The sequence below is a fragment of the Loxodonta africana genome, chromosome 11 (assembly GCF_030014295.1).
Source record: "Loxodonta africana isolate mLoxAfr1 chromosome 11, mLoxAfr1.hap2, whole genome shotgun sequence".
NCBI classification, from domain to species: domain Eukaryota; kingdom Metazoa; phylum Chordata; class Mammalia; order Proboscidea; family Elephantidae; genus Loxodonta; species Loxodonta africana.
In genome coordinates, this window is record NC_087352.1 from 15275640 (window position 1) to 15294949 (window position 19310).

The 19310-nt window shown below is 47.5% G+C and overlaps 1 protein-coding gene across 6 annotated transcripts in view; it reads right to left on the reverse strand.

Annotated features, from left to right (window-relative positions):
* Positions 1-19310, reverse strand: part of LIG1 (DNA ligase 1) — a 74842-nt gene that overhangs the window by 40753 nt on the left and 14779 nt on the right. For 3 of the 6 annotated variants that reach the window (XM_003406496.4, XM_023543199.2, XM_064293932.1), the window contains exons 4-9: positions 18366-18501; positions 13496-13622; positions 8973-9068; positions 4780-4887; positions 2988-3107; positions 2463-2538 (exon numbers count right to left, since the gene is read on the reverse strand). In XM_003406496.4, the coding sequence (XP_003406544.2) occupies positions 2463-2538; positions 2988-3107; positions 4780-4887; positions 8973-9068; positions 13496-13622; positions 18366-18501 (663 nt within the window). The remainder of the gene's footprint in view (positions 1-2462; positions 2539-2987; positions 3108-4779; positions 4888-8972; positions 9069-13495; positions 13623-18365; positions 18502-19310) is intronic. The other 3 variants (XM_010586482.3, XM_064293931.1, XM_064293930.1) reach the window with 2 other exon arrangements.

Here is a 19310-nt window from a genome sequence, read left to right on the forward strand (position 1 = left end):
GGCAGTGTTTTGTTCTGTCGTACGTGGGGTCGCTGTGAGTCAGAATCGACTTGACGACACCTAACAACAATATGAGTTGGAACCGACTTGATGGCACCGAACAACAACATATGTTGATGACTCCCAAGTTTATCTCTCTAGTCTCAACTTCTTCCCTTAACTCTACTCACATATCCAGTCACATCCTTCACCTCACCACCTGGATGTTTCACAGACATCTTCAGCTTAACACAGTCTAAACTTCAGCCCCAAACCTGCTCCTCCTCCAGTCTTCCCTGTCCCAGTCAATGGCAACTCAATCCTGCCAGGTGCTCAGGGCTAACCCCTCTCTTTGACTCCTCTTTCCCTCACCTTCATCATTCTCCTCTACTACAAATTCTGCCTGCTAACACAGGATCCAAAGTCCAGCATTTTTCACCACTTCTGCCATCTCTTGCCTAGATTACTGTAATAATCTGCTTCCACCCTTGACCCTCTTCAGTCTGTTCTTACCACTGCAGCCAGAACAGTCCTATTAAGGCATTAGTCTGATGACTGGGTGTTCAAAGCCCATGTCAGGTCAGATTAAACACCAACGTCTTGACAAGAGTTTGCAAAGCCCTACCATAAGCTGGCCCTGGTGCCTCTCTAACCCTATCTCCTACTACTTTCCCCTTTGTTCACTTTCCTCCAGCCCCACAGCCTCCTCACTGCTCCTTAGACATCCCCAGATACACTCCCACCTCAAAACGTTTGCACTGCTATTCCCTCTGCCCAGAACCTTCTTCCTCCAGGGCTCACTCCTCCAGCTCCTCTAAGCCTTTGACTCAAATTTCATCTTCCCTGGATTCCCTACTGAAAACTGCAACCTTTCCCCTCCCGGTGTTTCCTGTTCCCTTTCCCTTCTTAATTCATTATATCACTTATCAAGGAGCCCTGGTGGTGCAGTGGTTAAGAGCTCAGCTGCTAATCAAAAGGCTGGCGGTTCAAACCCACCCACAGGCTCTGTGGGAAAAAAGACCTGGTGACCTCCTCCCATAAAGATTATAGCCTTGGAAACCCAATGGGGGCAATTCTACCATGTCCTATAGGGTCACGATAGTTAGAATTGACTCAACAGCACACAACAATAGAGTAAGAAGGAGGCTTACATTCATGTAAGGTGGGCGGAACTAGATCATGAAGGACCCTGAGGAGTCTGGCCTGTATCATGGGGTACTGGGGAGTCCTAGACAGGTTTTGAGCAGGGCAGGGATGGGGCTCGATTTCACTGCTTTGTAGAAAGCATGTTTCTCTACATACACATCAGCCAAATTGTTCATTCAACAAACCTTCAGCAAGTCTCCTGTGACATGTAATTGGCCAAGACATCATCTCTTCAAAGCACTTAATACAATGACAGTGAACATATTGTTTACAGGAGCCCTGGTTATGCAACGGGTAGGCAATCAGCTGTTAACTGAAAGGTTGGCGGTTTGAACCCACCCAGCGGCTCCATGGGATAATGACCTGCTGATCTGCTCCCGTAAAGATTACACCAAAGAAAACCCTATGAGGCAGTTCTACTCTGTCACCTGGGGCTGCTATGAATTGAAATCAACTCTTCGACACACAACAACAACAACTAATTAACAACCTGTTCAGCGTCCCACGGCCTCAATAACTATGAGCAACCTGAGGGCCAGGGCAGGGAGGGATGGTTTGCATGGTTCACCCCCATCAGCAGCCCAGGGCGGGAACAGGGGACACGCTCAGTACATCTTAATACAGAGTAGACATATCCGTTGGCTTTCAAGGCATACTCTAAATCTGGTGCATTCCGCAGGACAGGAACAGAGGAGTCAGAAATGAGGCTGGCGAGGTGGGCAGGAGCAGAGGATGAAGGGGCTTAGATTTTGTCCTGAGGTGCTGGGGAGCCATTAGAGGGGCATGGTCAATTCTGGGTATCAGAAAGAGCCCTCTGGGCCCATATAAAGGGTCAGATAAAGACGGAAGACTGGAGACCGTGGTCAGGGATGAGGCTGGGGTAAGAGGGCAGCAAACCATGCCCTGGGCTGGTTTCTATGGGCCTGTGAGCTAGAAACGGCTTTGTATGAGAGGCCAAATGTGGGTCAGAAAGCCTAAAATATATGCTATCCATCCCTAGTCCTTTATAAAGGAGCTCTGGTGGTGCAGTGGTTAAGTACTTGGATGCTAACCAAAAGGTTGGTGGTTCGAACCCACCCAGTTGCTCTATGGGAGAAAAGACCTGGTGATCTGCTCCCATAAACACTATAGTCTAAGAAACCCCATGAGGCAATTCTACTTTGTCACGTGGGGTTGCTGAGTCAGAAACCGACTTGATAGCAAACAACAGCTGTCCTTTACAGGAAAAGCTTGCTAGGCCCTGCAAGAGAAGGAGACTGAGCTGGATTTGAGGCTGTGAGAATAGAGAAAAAAGAACAGGCCCAGAAGGTATTTTCCAGACCCAGATTCCGACTCACCCCTTTGTCTCCTCTTCTCCTGGAGCACCTGACCCCTCTTCTTTCACTTCTTTTTTTGTGGCTGGCTTTCGAGGGGCTGGGAATGAAGCCAGGAAATCGTGGGTCCTTTCTCCTTCTGATAGCTCCCAAACCCTCTCCACCCAGTGCTGCCCCAACGCTTAGGAAGATGGTGAGGAGCCAGGAGGGACGAGACGGAGACTTTCTAAGAGGTGCAAGGCCAGAAGGGGTTTGCAGTGTGTTCTGGAGAAAGGAGTCCCTGGTGCTGCGGGTGGTTAAGCGCTGGACTACTAACGGAAAGGGTGGAGGTTCAAACCCACCCAGAGGCACCTCGGAAGACAGGCCTGGTGATCTGCTTCCAAAAGGTCACGGCCTTGGAAACCCCATGAAGCACAGTTGTTCTCTGTACACGTGGGGTCGCCATGAGTCCTAGGCTTGACGGCAAGCACCATCAACAACTAGGGAAGAAACCACCGACTTCCTTTGCGTGCACGGTCCCAGGGAGGTGAGGCGGGAAGGGGGACTCACTGAAGAAACTGCTGATCCTCTTAGAAGGCCTGGGGGAAGGCTTGGTCTGGTCCCCCTCCTGTGGCTCCTTCTTCACGCCCACTGCAGGCTCTGAAGTGCTTTCTGCTGGGGTCTCTGCTTCTAAAGTAAGATTCAGATGGTGACACAGGCTGTTTTGACCTCAAGAATTTTTTTTAACCCTAGGTCTTTCTGACCCTGTAGAAGGAAACCACGACAAATTCTGCCCTTGCTCTTTCCATACACTATGTTTTGGGCATCTCAGGCCTGATGTTGTTTTGCTCACTGCTAACTAATGGAATTCCAGCACTGGTCCTGGATTTGGGGACTAACACGGTGTCACAGTCATCTGGTGTTGCTACAACAGACACAGCACAAGTGCACGGCTTTAACAAACAGGAATTTATTTTCTCACAGTTTAGGAAGCTGGAAGTCCGAATGCAGGGTACTGGCTCTAGGAGAAGGCTCTCTCTCTGTCGGCATTGCGGGGAGATCCTTGTCTCTTTTGAGTTTCTGCTCTTGGGCGATCTTCACATGGCTTGGCATCTCTCTTCCCCCATATATGCTTGCTCACTTGCTAGTTCAATCTCTTTTATATCTCAAGAGACTGATACTCCACATACTAATACTGCCTCACTGACATAACAAAAAGGAGCCCTGGTGGCGCAGTGCTTAAGCGCTGGACTGCTAACAGAAAGGTTGGTGGTTCGACCCCGCCAGCTACTCCACGGAAGAAAGGTGCGGCGGTCGGCTTCTGTAAAGATTACAGCCTTTGAAACCCTGTGGGGCAGTTCTACTCTGTCCTACAGGGTTGCTATGAGTTGGAACTGACTCGACAGCAATGGGTTTAATTTTGGTTAATAAAACAAAGAAAACTCATTCCCAAATGGGATTATCACCACAGGCATAGGGATTAGGACTTACAACACATATTTTTGGGGAACACCATTCGACCCATCGCATACAGAGTGGCAAAAAGACATCTCAGCGTGATCAGAAGAAAACGTTCCCACTTCTGCACCTGCAGAAAATCAGTCTGACTCTGCGTCAGGAAACTGTTCTTGCAGTGACTGCTGTGTCTAACGCTGGCGCTTCATGGCATCCCAGACCGCGGGCGTTGCTCTGTGGCCTGTGGGGGTAACTTTATGCTCTACAAACCCCTAACTCGGCGGGGCTGTCTAACAATCATTTATGGCTCCATAATTACAGCATTTAATTTGCACCTAAGGAACCCTGATGGTGAAATGGGAAAGACTGGCAGTTCAAACTCACCCAGCGGCTCCATGGGAGAAGACCTGATGATCTGCTCCCATAAAGAGGATAGCCTAGAAAATCCTATGGGGCAGTTCTACTCTGTCACATGGGGTCACTGTAAGTCAGAATCGACTTGACAGAATCCAACAATGATTTCTAAAAGGTGTAAGTATTTTGTTGAGTCAGAAGAAGACAACTGGCTCTGTCCTCTTTTCCCACATGTATGGAAGACAAACAGCACTAATAATAAAACCACAGTAATGAGACTTATGTGTCTTCTACGGAGGTGGTGAAGCGGTGAAAGCACTTGGCTGCTCCACGGGACAAAGATGTGGCAGTCTGCTTGTGTAAAGATTACCGCCTAGGAAACCCCATGGGGCACTGCTGCGCTGTCCTATAGGGCCACTATAGTTGGAATCGACTCCATGACAATGGCTTTTTTTTATGAAGCTCTGTCTCAATTAAATGAACTCTTTTCAAAAGACATCTGACCCCAAAATCAGAGTCAGGGCTGGGGGGAGGAAGAGGATCATAAACTCACCAGAAGTCTTGCAGGGTTTAGGTGACATCCTGGGCTGGTCCTCATCTTCTGCTTCCTTTTTTTTTGCCACTTCAGGCTCTGTGACACTTTCTGCTGGGGTCTCTGCTTCTGGTGACAGATAGAAAAAGTCAGATAGCAAAAACAAGTCATTTTGACCCCTAAGGACATTCTGACCCCTGAAACAGTCTGCTCCTACTTTTTTTTTTTTAGAAGAACTTAAGTGTTTATTAAACAATATTTTTTTTCCTTTTTCCATTCTAGTACCCATTTTTTTTCATCCTCCAAACAGAAACGTTATGCCCACGAAGCAGTGCCTTAGTCATCTGGAGCGGCCATAACTGAAATACCTCAAGTGGGTGGCATTAACAAAGAGAAATTTATTCTCTCACAGTCTAGTCGGTTATTTGTCCAAATTCAGGGCGTCACCTCCAGGGGAAGCCTTTCTCTCTCTGTCGGCTCTGGAGGAGTCCTTGTTCTCAAACTTCCCCTGGTCAAGGAGCTTCTCAGGTGCAGGGACCCCAGGTCCAAAGGATGCACTCTGCTCCTAGTGCTGCTTTCTTGGTGGTATGAGGTCCCCAACTCTCTGCTTGCTTCCCTTCCATCTCTTGAGAGATAAAAGGTGGTACGGGGCACACCCCAGGGAAACTCCCTTTACCTTGAATCAGGGAGCCGACCTGAGTAAGGGTGGTATTACAATCCCACCCTAATCATCTCAACATAAAATTACAATCACAAAATGGAGGTAAACCACACAGTACTGGGAATAATGGCCTAACCAAGTGGATACACACATTTTGGGGGGATATAATTCAATCCATGACAAGCAGGAACTCCCCATTCCCTCTTCCCCCAGCCCATGGGAGCCAGTACACTCCTCTGTCTCTGTGCACTTGCTTATTCTGATCTTCCACACCTGTGCGATCATACAGTATTTGTCCATTTGTCTCTGGTTTCTTTCACTCAGCATGATGTTTTCAAAGTTCATCCACCTTACAGCATGCATAAAACTTCATCTGTCTTTATGACTAAATAATATTCCACTATGTAAATTTTTTTTTTTTATGTGTATATACACGGAAACATGTGAGAGCCGGGGTCTCACAAATTTTTCACCTTTGACAGGGCATAGTCTTACCACTTTTCTATTGCTCATTTTAGTGGAAAATGCTTGCATTTTCCTTCTCTGATAGATTTCTGCCTTACATGGGTTCCGGCTTTCTCAGGTTTTACTGCACCGCATTTTGTTTACCCATTTGTCTGCTGATGGACACGTGGGTCATTTCCACCTTTGGCTACTGCGAGCAGTGCTGCTATGAACACTAGTGTGTAAGTATCTGCATGAGTCCTTGCTTTCAATTAGTTGGGGTGTATGCCGAGGAGTGGAATTGCTGGGTCCAAAATGCTTCTTAGAAGCGAGGATGGTGACACATCATCTCCTGTGCTTTGGACATGTTATCAGGAGGGACCAGTCCCTGGAGAAGGACATCACGCTTGGTAAAGTAGAGGGTCAGTGAAGAAAGTGGAAGACCCTCAATGAGATGGATTGACATAGTGGCTGCAAAAATGGGCTCAAACACAGCAACGATTGTGAGGATGGCACAGGACAGGGCAGTGTTTCGTTCTGCTGTATATAGGGCTGCTGTGAGTTGGAAGTGGCTCAGTGGTACCTAAAAACATGATAATTCTATGTTTAACTTTTTGAGGAACCGCCAAACTGTTTTCCATAGCACCTGCGCCAGTTTGCATTTCCACAAGCAGTGGTTGAGGGTTCTAATTCCTCCACACCTTCACCAACATTTGCTATTTTCTGACTTTTTGATAATAGGCATACTACTAGGTACGAAGTGGTATCTCACTGTGGGTTTATATTTTTTATCGGACCATTCAAGGGCGTCTATAAAGCAATGGGGGGGTGTGCCCACTCTTAGTCAATCACGAGCAAAGTGGGGGCCTCTATTTGAGGGAAACCAACCTCAGCGTTTACATAGGCAGCTGAGAAATAAATACAAACCACCAGTCTTTTCTTATAAGCTATTATTTTTGAATTATTCATCCCAAAATAGAATTTAAAAGGGTTCAAAATGCATACGATAACTTGTTGGAGACAGAAAAAAAAAAAAAAACTGCTTGAAAAATCATGCTTGTAGGGTAATAATAAAAGCTGCAAAAAGTAACTTGGGAAGATTTTGCCTCAGGAGAAATAAACCCCCCTACACATTCTAGAAACTGACAATGGCTAGCAGTGCATGACTTACAGTAAAATCTGTTACTGACTAAAAATTGCAAAATGAAATCAAATCCTGACCAAGTTCAAATGTGCCCTGTTGTTGTCAGGTGCTCGAGTCGCTTCCGACTCACAGCAACCCTGCTATGCACGACAGAATGTGCCATCCTCACAATCGTTGCTATGTTTGAGCCCACTGCCGCAGTCACTGTGTCAATGCATCTTGTTGAGGGTCTTCCATTTTCTTGTTGACCCTTTACCAAGCACAATGTCTTCTTCCATTGACTGATCCCTCCTGATAACATGTCTCGCCATCCTCACTTCCAAGGAGCACTCTGGCTATACTTCCAAGACAGGTTTGTTCTTCTGGCAGCCCACGGTATGTTCAATATTCTTTGCAGTGGAAAACAGAGCCTAGTAAAAATAAGGAACTTCTACAAAAAAACAAAACTAAACAAAAAAACACCTGACAATGGCAAAGGCTGTAGCTGGTATAATCTCATCAAGGCCCTAAAAAGATCAATGGATTTAATCTTGATGGCTATGGATCCCATGTGAACTCACGGCGGGCACTGTAGGATAGTTCACACTTCGAAGGGACCTCCAGGGACACCTGCTGGACACTGTGTGAACTACTAGCTCAAGGTATTTGCAACACCAGGACACATTCCCTTCAATGAGTCTTATCTCTGCAAAGCTGGGTTTTCAGTGGCCACTGTGATAAAAAGCAAGTACAGGTAGACCCCGGGTTATGAACACCCAATTTATGTACAACCTGTATTTATGAACCAAACCCCGTAAAGCCTATTATATTAGAAATTCCAGGTACATAATACAGTTTGCACTAACAAATGGGCTACTTTGTGACACGCATCAAAACATTATTATTATCATTACTATATTATCATGTTAAAGATGTTCTAGTGTATCTGGAAGTGTTTCCTTAATGTTTTTTATACATAGACAGGTGCACTGTATACTACATACCAAGATGAACATTTGACTAACGTTAGATATGACCTGTACGTAACTGTTCTGACTTATGTACAAATTCAACTTAAAGACAGACTTAGGAACAGAACTCATTTGTAATACAGGGACTGCCTGTATTGCACAAAAGTTAACATTAAATGGGAAATGGGAGTGGCAGTTTTCCATCTGATCCCTAAGACTGAGAAGTTGTGCACTGCCCAAAAGGCACACACATCCCATTAGTAATTATGGTTATGTGGCGTTACAGTCAATGTGCTCGGCTGCTAACCAAAAAGTTGGGAGGTTCGAGATTACTCAGAGGTGCCTGGGAAGAAAGGCCTGGCGATCCGCTTCTGAAAAAATCAGCCAATGAAAACCCTACGGAGCAAAGTTTTGTGCTGGCACATAGGGAGTCACCATGAGTCAGAACCGACTCAACGGCCAAAGATGATAAGAATGCAATAAAAATGCTATTTTTTTCTTTCAGTGTATGTGTATTATTTTTTCAAATACCTAAGTAGTTCAAACACACATAGTTGTTTCAACAAAACTACTTAATAAACAAAACTGTTAGGAACTGGCCTATGGGTGCCACAAAAAACGACTAAGAGACTAAGGGCCCTGTGAACCAAGAAAGATCGGGAGCTTCTGCTCTGTGGTACATCTACAAGGAGAACAAAATTACTTAGGGGAAAATATTTTCCATAAAATAAATGTAAAGATAGAAGATAAAAAGTACAAACTGTATATGGATTAATATCGAGTTAATGTGGCCAAATGAATTTATTCCAAAATGGCTTCATTTAACAAAAATTCCCGTGTTGGCACGTGGAATTCTGACTGACATGTTTGGATTCACAGGTGCAGGCGGAAACTAGTGTGGTCCAAACCTCCTGTGCTCTTAGATGCGGCCCTGACCTTCCAGAGTCATCCACACGTGGGCACAGAGCGCGCGTGCGCACGCACACACACACCTTCTCTCCTCCTCATCCCTCACCTTCTTCTTCCTTCTTCCTCTTGGTCTCTCTTTCCTTGTCTCCACTCTGTTCTTCCAGGACATCCTGAATTTTCCGTTTCGGGAGCTGCTTCCGAGCTGCAAAAGAAAGGGGATCCCTGTAGTTGACCCCACTGGCCTGCCTGCCCCACCCCAATCAGCTCAGGCCCACTGCTGGGGCCCTGAGAAGGCTCTGGGCTCCCAGCCTTTCCCCTCCTGTCCACATCCATGGACCCACAAGGCCTCGTCCTTTAAGCTCTGTTGCTTCCTGGCTGGGTGACCTTAAGCAGACCACCTAACCTCTCTGTGCCTCAGTCAGTCACCGTATCTGCAGACTGGAAACTGTCCCAAAATGAAGATCGTGACGTACTGTGTTAGGCACAGCACCTGAGTTTAGCAGATGCTCTCGGCGCCCGGCCAGCATCTCTGGAATCTTATCCTCTCAGCATCTCCAGAACCTTGGAAGGCCTTACGTGGCAAGGAGGAAACAGGCCCTGTGAGCAGCCCTCCACCGGTGACAGAGGTGAGTTGGTGTATAAACACCCAGCTCCCTCGCTCCTCGGGTGGGTAATTCTGAGGCTCCCCTTTACGCTGCCCCACAACTTTCTCCGCAGAGTTTCCCCAGGTGCCCACTGTGGGAACTGGCCTAACAACATCCTTTACCAGCTGCCTGCCTTCCTCGACTCCTGTCCATGTTCCCTGTGGCTCCCAAGTTTTTCCACTAATGCCAGTAGATAGACTGTTATAACCAACAAAAAGCTCTAAACATTTTCACACACATACGCACACAAAACTACAAGTGTGTCTCTATCGCAACTAAGTGACTTAAACACAGTTTTCCTCCTTTTTCTAATAGATCGTCTTTAAACTCGTTGCCTCCAGTAAGACAGAGTAGAACTGCCCCAGAGGGTTTCCAAGGCAGAAATCTTTACGGAAGCTGACCGTCACATCTTTCTTTCGTGCAGCGGCTGATGGGTTCGCACTGCTGACCTTTTGGTTCACAGCCGAGTGCTTTAACCACTGCACCCCCAGGACTCCTCATGTACTGTCTTAAAAACCACCAAAAAGTGCTAAATACATTTTTGACCAAAAAAAGAAAAAACCCATGATAAAATGCCTGTCATACAACTAGACTTCAGCATAGGTTGCAGTGGGGTCCTTGTTTCAGTCTGCTTCTAAAAGACCCCAAGCTGAGACACTAACACCTGGTGAAGAACTCCATAAAACGCCAATGATAGCCATTTTCGGGAGTTCCTGGGTGGTGCAAATAGATAATGAGCTCGGTTGTTAACTGAATTGTGGGAGGTTCAAGTCCACCCAGAGGCCCCTTGGAAGGAAGGCCTGGAGATCTACTTCTGAAAAATCAGCCACTAAGAACCCTATAGAAATCCTGGTGGCGTAGTGATTAAAGGTTGTGGCTGGTAACCAAAAGGTCGGCAGTTCGAATAAACCAGGTGCTCCTTGGAAACTCTACGGGGCAGCTCTGCTCTGTCCTATAAGGTCACTATGAGTTGGAACTGACTCGATGGCAACGGGTTTTTTAAGTACCCCATGGAGTACATTTCTGTCTGACACACATGGGGTCGCCATGAGTCGGAGTCGTCTCACAGCAATCGGTTGTTTTTTTCACAGCCACTGTCATTGTCGGCTTTCACCCAGACCACTGCACTGCCTCCTCCCTGGTCTCCAGCCCCTGGTGGGTCCCTTGCCCAGCCCCAGAGGGGTTCCTATCACTGACAGCTGGCACTGTCCCTGCCCTGCTCAAAGTCCTCCCACCCTCTTTCCTACCTCATCTCTTATCACACCCTAAGCATAGACTCTCCCTGCTCCCCAAAGCAGACGTCATTCTCCAGAAACACAGAATCACACGTGATTCCCCAAGTGTGCCGGGCTGTTGCCACCTCAGGGCCTTTGCATGTGCTGTTCTCGTCTGGCACACCCTCCCATTCACCACTTCTCATCATGGCCAACCCTCACCCACCCCCCAGACTCAGTTCAGACATCACCTCCTCTGGGCTGCTGCCTTCTGAGCTCTCATGGTACTCTGGGTTACTACTATTATTTCTTTCTTTCTTTTTTAAAATTTTATTGTGGTAAAATATATATAACAACATTTACCATTTATCATTTTTAAGAGTATAATTCAGTGACATTAATTACATTCACCACGTTCAATAGCTCCCCATTTCCCCCTTCCCTCAGTCCCTGGTAACCACTATTAATCTTTTCTCTCTGAAGATAAGCAAGGTCATACAATATTTGTCCTTTTGCGTCTGACTTATACCACTATTATTTCTTATACCACTGCTGTCCAGTGAAAATCTACAAAGAGCCACATACATAATTTTTATCTTTCTAGTAGCCACATTAAAGTCCCTGGGCAGTGCAAATGGTTTGTACTTGACTACTAACCAAAAGGTCACTGCTTTGAACCTATCCGTGGCTCCTCAGGCCAAAGGCCTGGTGATCTGCTCCCATTAAAATTACAGCTAGGAAACCCTATGGGGAAGTTCTACTCTGTTATATGGGGTTGCCATGAGTAGGAATTGACTGAACAGCAACTAACAACAGTAGCCACATTTAAAAAAAAAAAAAGGAAAAAAAACTGAGTGAAATTAATTTTAATAATATCTTTTATTCAACTGAATATGTTCAAGATACTATTATCCCAACATACTATCGATATTAAAATAAATTATTACACACGGCCCACTGGGTGGATTTGAACCACCAACCTTTCGGTTAGCAGGAAAAAAACCAAAGACCACTGCCATCGAGTAGATTCTGGATCATGGCGACCCCCTGTACTCCATAGGGTTTTCTTGGCTGTAATCTTTATAGAATAAGAACACCAGGCCTTTCTTCTGTGGTGCTGCTGGTGGATTCAAACCACCAACCTTTAGGTTAGTAGTTGAGCGTGAGCTGTGCCACCCAGGGACCTTATTAACAAAATGTCTTACGTTCTCTGAAGCCTTCAAAATCTGTTGTGTGTTCTACACTTACAGCACATAGCAATCTGGACACCGAATTTTCATGGAAAATATTTGATCTGTGTTTAGATGTCATGAAATTCAGTCAAAAACACAGATTTACATATCCAAGCTGTTCCCAACATACTTAAAAGTTTTTAATAATCAAATCAAAAATCAGCTTTCAAATTTAAATTTAATTGAAATTACAGAGAATTTAAAATTCAGTTTTTCAGGCACACTGGCCACAACTCAAGTGCTCAGCAGACACATGTGGCTGGCGGTGGCGGTACTGGACAGCGCAAGTGGATACTGCCCTGTGTTACGAATGGGTCTCTCAACCTATTGCCCTCAGGACAAAGCTGTCATTCTTCAGTCTGGCTTCCCAGGGACCTTCTCCAGCCTCATCGCTTGCACTCCCCAATCCTGTGCTCTGTACACCAGCATGCTGACCCATTAGCCGCCCCCATGGCCCTCCTTAAAAGGAGCCCTGGTGGCTCAGCAGTTAAGCACTGGGCTGCTAACCAAAAGGTTGGTGGTTCGAACCCACAAGATGTTCCTTGGGAGAAAGATGTGGCAGTCTGCTTCTGTAAAGATGACAGCCTTGGGAACCCTATGGGGCAATTCTACTCTGTCCTATAGAGTTGCTGTGAGTTAGAATCAACCCGATGGCAATGGGTTTGGTTGGGTTTTTTGGAAGGTCCTTCTCAACACCTACTGTCCTCCTGCCTAGAATGCTCTTCCCTCCTCCTTTCCCTCCTGACTCTTCCTTGTCCTTCAAGGCTCAGCTCTACTAACACCTCTTTTGGGAAGTCCCCTTGGACTGGGACCGTCCCCCTCTCCCATGGTGAGCTGTGCTGTCTTCATCACTGCTCACGGTAACCATCACAATAACCAGCAGTGACTGAGCACTTGCTACGGGCTGGGCACACGCCAAGCATTTCACACGTATTAACTCCTTGAATCCTCACATCTTTGCGGTTGTGGTTCTTGTTAGCTGCTGTCCAGTCAACCCCTGACTCATTGCGACTCCATGCACAATGGAATGAAACGCTGCCTGGTCCCGTGGAATCTCCATGACCAGTTGTGGATCAGACCACTGTGATCCATGGGATTTTCACTTGCTGATTTTTGGAAGCAGATCGACAGGCCTTTCTTCCTTGTCTGTCTTAGCCTGGAAGCTCCACTGAAACCTGTTCAGCATCACAGCAACACACAAGCCTCCACTGACAGATGGCTGGTGGCTGCACCTGAGGTGCACTGGCTGGGAACTGAACCCCGGTCTCCCACACAGAAGGGAAGAATTCTACCACTGGACTACTACTGCCTGGTTCTCTTTGTGGTAGGTACTTTAAATATCACCATCTCTGTTTTACAGGTAAAGCAACTAAAGCTCAGAGAAAGTAAGTAATTTGCCCAAGTCACACAGGCAGTGAAGGGTGGAGCCGAGCTCTTAACCACAACACCAAGGTCACAGCTGTCCTAAGACTGGCCATCGGGCGCAGAGACCAAAGTGTGAGAGACAGGCAGCTGAAGGGCACAGCCCTGGGTCCTTACCTGTGCGACGCTTCGGAATCCCTGATGGGGAGACTTCCACGGGACTGGCTTCGGAGGGGGAAGGGATGCTCTCCAGAGATGCAGCAGGACTGGGAGGGGAGGCTTTCGGAGAGCCTGGAGCAGGTTTCTGGAAGGGACGAGAAGAGCAATCTTAGAGTGAGCGGAGGGAGGATGGGCCATCTAGCTATCTTGTTTCCCAAAGAGTTGAGAGTAGAGGGGACTCTAAACCTCTCTTTGCCCCCACTCTCCTCTCTGTCCCCATGGCCCCAGCCCTAGCTCAGGCCTTGTCCTCTTTCACTTTGACCACCACTCCACTCTCTTGCATAGTTTCATGGTCCCAGGTTCTCCCCATCACGGATCTCAGTAATAACGCTCTCTTTTACCCAGACTTACAGAAGCTGATTTTCAGATGGACATAAGGTGGACCAACTAAAGACTACATTTTCCAGACTCGCCCATGGCCAGGTATAGCCTCCGGACTATACCTCCCAGACTCCCCTGTGACCAGGTGCGGTCATGGGCCTCAGGACTACATTTCCCAGACTCCCCTGTGACCAGGTGCAGTCATGGGCCTCAGGACTACATTTCCCAGACTCCCCTGTGACCAGGTGCAGTCATGGGTCTCAGGACTACATTTCCCAGACTCCCCTGTGACCAGGTGCGGTCATGGACCTCAGGACTACATTTCCCAGACTCCCTTGCATACAGGTACAGTTATGAGCCTAAGTTCTAGCCAATAGGATGTTAAGGGGAAAAGATGTACACTACCCTTGGTTTGGAAGCCCTAGTGGCGTAGTGGTTAAGAGCTGTGGCTGCTAACCAAAAGGTCAGCAGTTCGAATCCATCAGGTGCTTCTTGGAAGCCCTATAGGGCAGTTCTACTGTGTCCTTCAAAGGTCGCTATGAGTCGACATCGACTCATCGGCAACAGGTTTGGTTTTTGGTTTACCCTTGGTTTAAATAACTAGTTGCTGTTGAGCTGATTCCGACTCATGGCGACCCCATGTGCATCAGAGTGGAATATGCTCCATAGCATTCCCAAATGGCTGATTTTTCAGGAAGTTGATTGCCAGGTCTTTCTTCTAAGGTGCCTCTAAGTGGACTTGAACCTCCAACCTTTCAGTAAGCTGCCAAGCATGTTATCTACTCTGTGTGGTTCAAATAAGATTTACTGAAAGGCAAGTGGAGTGCCCTCTTTTCCTACTAGCTCAGTGTGGACATCATAGGTAGCTATCTTGGACGGCTCAGACCACGGCACCTAGGGTAACAGAGCAGCAGTCTAGAAGCAGACTGGATTTCTGAAGCTGTGAGACGGCCGTATCAACTAATCCTGGACGTTTCCTGCTCGTTAGAGAGAAATAAATTTCTTATCTTGCTTGTTAAGCAACCATTATTTGTGTCTCAGTTTCAACTACTGACTTATCATTTCTTACAGGTCCCTGGTGGTCCAATGGTTAGGCACTCAGCTGCTAACGGAAAGATCAGCAGTATGAACTCACCAGCTGCTCTGCGGGAGAAAATTGTGGCAGTCTGCTTCTGTGAAGATTACCACCTTGGAAACCCTATGGGGTAGTTTTCCCCTGACCTGTAGGGTCACTATGAATGGAATCGACTCGACGGCTGGGATGAGTGCCAGTTAATTAAGCAAATGTCTCTCAGCTCCAAGCCCATCTCCTCCCCTTTTCCTCGTGGTGCTGGGCCTGGAAACCTTTGTCGTGGGCTGGCAGCCAGCTCCGTGTCTGGCAGTGCCCACACAGTGGTACTAGAGGGGACTTCACAACTGGAGCCACAGCAGGTCTTCCTGTAGCAGACCTGATCCATTTACAATTTTTCTAACACTGCTACATGATGCCCCCTCAGACAGCCAGCAATACCAGCATCCACTACCTAGGTCTGAGTCTGAGGACCACGGGGCATCCCTGGCACCACCGGCTGAGGTTCAGAAGCTCCACAGTCGTGGGGTTACATTCTACAGGTGCTACCTCTGTGACACCTCAGAGTTCTTTTTACCCCTTAAGTTACCTAGTAGAGTCCCTGGGTGGCACAAACGGTTAAGCGCTCAACTAGGAGCTGAAAGGTTGGTGGTTCAAACCCACCCAGAGGAAACCTGGAAAAAAAGGCCTGCAGGTCTGCTTCTGAAAGGTCCCAGCGCTGAAAACCCTGTGGAGTTCTACTCTACACACAAGGGGTCGCCAGGGGTTGTAACTGATTTGACTGCAACTAGCCTATGCAGCTGACGATTCTTTACAGCAAGTTCCCTCTGTTTAAGTCACTGACACGATCTCTGTGTTCGACGGGGACCCTGACAGATACAGGCCCCAAAGCTGCATTTCAAACACTTAAAGCTACCTCTGTCCTCTTTCTCAACACTCTTCCCCGGCTCCTAGAGCCTCAGGGCAAAAAGTTCCAAGTTCACAAAGATGTCCACATCCTAATACCTGGAACCTGGGAATATGTTCGGAGTCCCTGGGTGGCACACGTGGTTAAGTGCTCCACTTAACCCAGAGGCACCTAGGAAGACAGGCCGGGCGATCTGCTTCCGAAAAGTCACAGCCTTGATAAACCTTATGGACCAGTTCTGCTCTGCACACTTCGGGTCACCTTCAGTCAGAATCAACTTGACAGCAACAACGACAACATGGCAACGAAGAATTAAATTTGCTAATCAGCTGACCAAGGATCGCTGCTAGAGCGCTTGGCTGGTAACCAAAAGGTGGGCGGTTCAAACTCACCAGCCGCTCCGAGGGAGAAAGATGTGGCAGCCTGCTCCTGTAAAGACTACAGCCTTGGAAACCCTACGGGGCAGTTCTACTCTGTCACATGGGGGTCATGAAGAGTCAGGAATCACTTGACCTTAACATAGGGAGATTATCCCGGATTATCCAGGTGGGCCCAATGTAACTACAAGAGTCTCTGGAAGTAGAAAAGGAGATAAGAGGGAGATGTGAGGATGGAAGACGGGTGAGAAGCGTAATGCTGCTAGCTTGGAAAATGGACTCATACTCGTAGTGACCTCATAGGACACAGCAGAACTGTCTCATAGGATTTCCAAGGCTGTAATCTTTACGGAAGCAGGCTGCCACATCTTTCTCCCAAGGAGCTGCTGGTGGGTTCGAACTGCAAACCATTCAGTTGGCAGCTGAGTGCTTAACCACTCTGCCACTGGGGCTCCTAAAAAATGGAGAAGTGTGTAGAAGCTGGAAAAGGCAAGGAAACAGATTCTCCCCTAGGACCTGCAGAAGGAACACAGCCCTGCAGACACCTTCACTTCAGCCCACTGAGAGCCAATCAGACTTCTGACCTCCAGAGCTGTACAATTATAAACATATGTTGTTTGAAACCACTAAGTCTGTGATACAGCAGCAAATGGTAAACTGTCGCATGAGACTGGGGAAGGTGTCACTGAGAAGGGGATATGTGGGCAAAACCCAGCAGAAAGTGAGGAATCGAGCCATGTGTGTATCTGAGGAAAGAGGGTTTCAGGCAGAGAAAAGGCAAGAGGCCCAGAGGTGGAATTCCACCTGGTGTGTGTGAGAAACTGTGGCCCAGTGAGCAGAGGAGAAGCTGTGGATGAGGCTGGGGACATGGCAGGGAGGAGGAAGGTCATGAGGGGCCTTGGAGGTCTTCACAAGGGCTGGCATTGGCCTGAGATGGATGCACTGGAGGGCTTGAGCAGGGGTGACGGGCTCTGACCACCAGCGACGGTCTGAGCACTGCTGCACCTTGGACACTGTGCACAGACCAGTGAAAAGGCATTAAGTGACTTCTCAGCAGGGAGGGAAGTGATCCAATGTATTTAGAGATGAAACCCTGTTATGGATTGACTTGTGTCCCCCAAAATATGTGCTGTAAATCCTAATGCCCGTACCTGTGAACAAAATCCCATTTGGGAACAGGGTTTCCTTTGTCATGTTAATGAGGCCATGTCAGCATAGAGTATGTCTTAAACCAATGACTTTTGAAATATAGAAGGAACAGGTGAGGCACAGGAATAAGGAAGCACAGAAGGAGAAGATGGATGCCTCACCACATGAAGATCTGAAGACAGTCAAGGAATCAAGGAACAGAAGCCGAGCAGGGACAAGGACCTTCCCTCAGAGCTGTCAGAGAGACAAAGTCTTCCCCTAGAACTAGTGCTGTGAATTCGGACTTCTAGCCTCCTAAGGAAACCCTGGTGGCGTAGTGGTTAAGAGCTACAACTGCTAACCAAAAGTTCGGCTGTTTGAATCTACCAGGTGCTCCTTGGAAACTCTATGGGCAGTTCTATTCTGTCCTATAGGGTTGCTATGAGTTGGAATCAACTCCATGGCAATGGGTTTTTTAGCCTCTTAAGCTGTGAGAAAATAAATGTGTTTTCAGACTTTTGACCTCCAGAACTATAAGATTACAAGCCTATGTTGTTTAAAGCCACTAAGTTTGTGACTTAAAAAGCCTGTTAATTCTCATGCTATTTCTGCTACAGTAGCACTAAGAAACCAAAACATCCCCTGACCACATGAGAGACACGAGGTATTCCCAAGCCTTATCCTGCATCGAAATTATTCTAAGATCTGTACACAAACTGACTCATTCTACCTTCACAACCACCCTTTAGGCTGAGCATCACAGGGAGCCGCCATGTTACAGGTGAGGCAACCACACGGGAGATGTGTTAGGAGTCATGCGCCTGCCCCAGATCCCAGGGCAGAGGCAGACTAAGGGCCTTATAGACGACACCGTCTGCGCCAGGGCACAACCAGTAAACTCATCTAACTCCTGGGAAATGTCTCCAGAATCCTCCAGGGCAGTTGCTGCACTCAGTTCCAAAGGCTAATGGGAATGATGGTTTCCTCCATGTCCTCTCTAAAAATGGGTAGGGGGTGGAGGCCTACCTGGCCTTTGAGAGAGGTCAGAGCACTGTCCTCCTCCTCCTCTTCACTGCTCAAGACCCGGGCTGCCTTCCTCACCAGTCTCTTCACTGGAGACTCACTCTCGGGCACCACTCCATTCCGCTCCTTCAGCGCCACTCTGGAAGGGGAGACAAGGGGTGTTACAGCACGCAGGGTTGGGGGCCACTGCCCTGAACACGCCAGCTCCTTCACTTCCTTTCATTCCCTTCCTTTCCTTTCAAACATTCAATGAACATTCCCTGGGTGTCCACTAAGCACATTACATCCCCTCGCCCCAAACCATGGTAAATATATAAGTAAGGAGCCCTGGCTGTGCAGTGGTTAAGCACTTGGTGGCTAAATGAAAGGTTGGTGCTCAAACCCACCAGCCACTCCATCGGGCAAAGACCTGGCAATCTGCTCCAGTAAAGATTACAGCCTAGGAAACCCTATGGGGCAGTTCTACTCTGTCACATGGGGTTGCTACGAGTCGAAAATCAACTCAATGGCACACAACGATAACAAACACATACGTAATGAAACATTTGACATTTCAACAATCTTCCCACATACAGTTCAGTGATATTATGCTCACTGTCAGCACGCACTCTTGTTACATCACCCATCTATCCATTCAGGTAGTCTCCAGAGGCCTCTTGTGAGCCCACCCTGTAACGGGTGATGCAGGGAAACAGATGCGTTCTCCACCTAGGGCGGAACTGCCCTCCATCATCCATGTTGATCTTCTTTTAGTCACAGAAAACCAAAAACCCAAACCCTATAGGACAGAGTAGAAGTCCCTGCATTGAGCATTTTAGCTAGGAACATGGCCGGCCAGCAAAGGACTATACTTCCCAGGCTTCCCTGCACCTAGGTACAGTCCACTGATAAATTCTGGCCAATAGGATTTAAGTGACTTAATGCTTGCCCTCCATGTTGTCTTGCCCC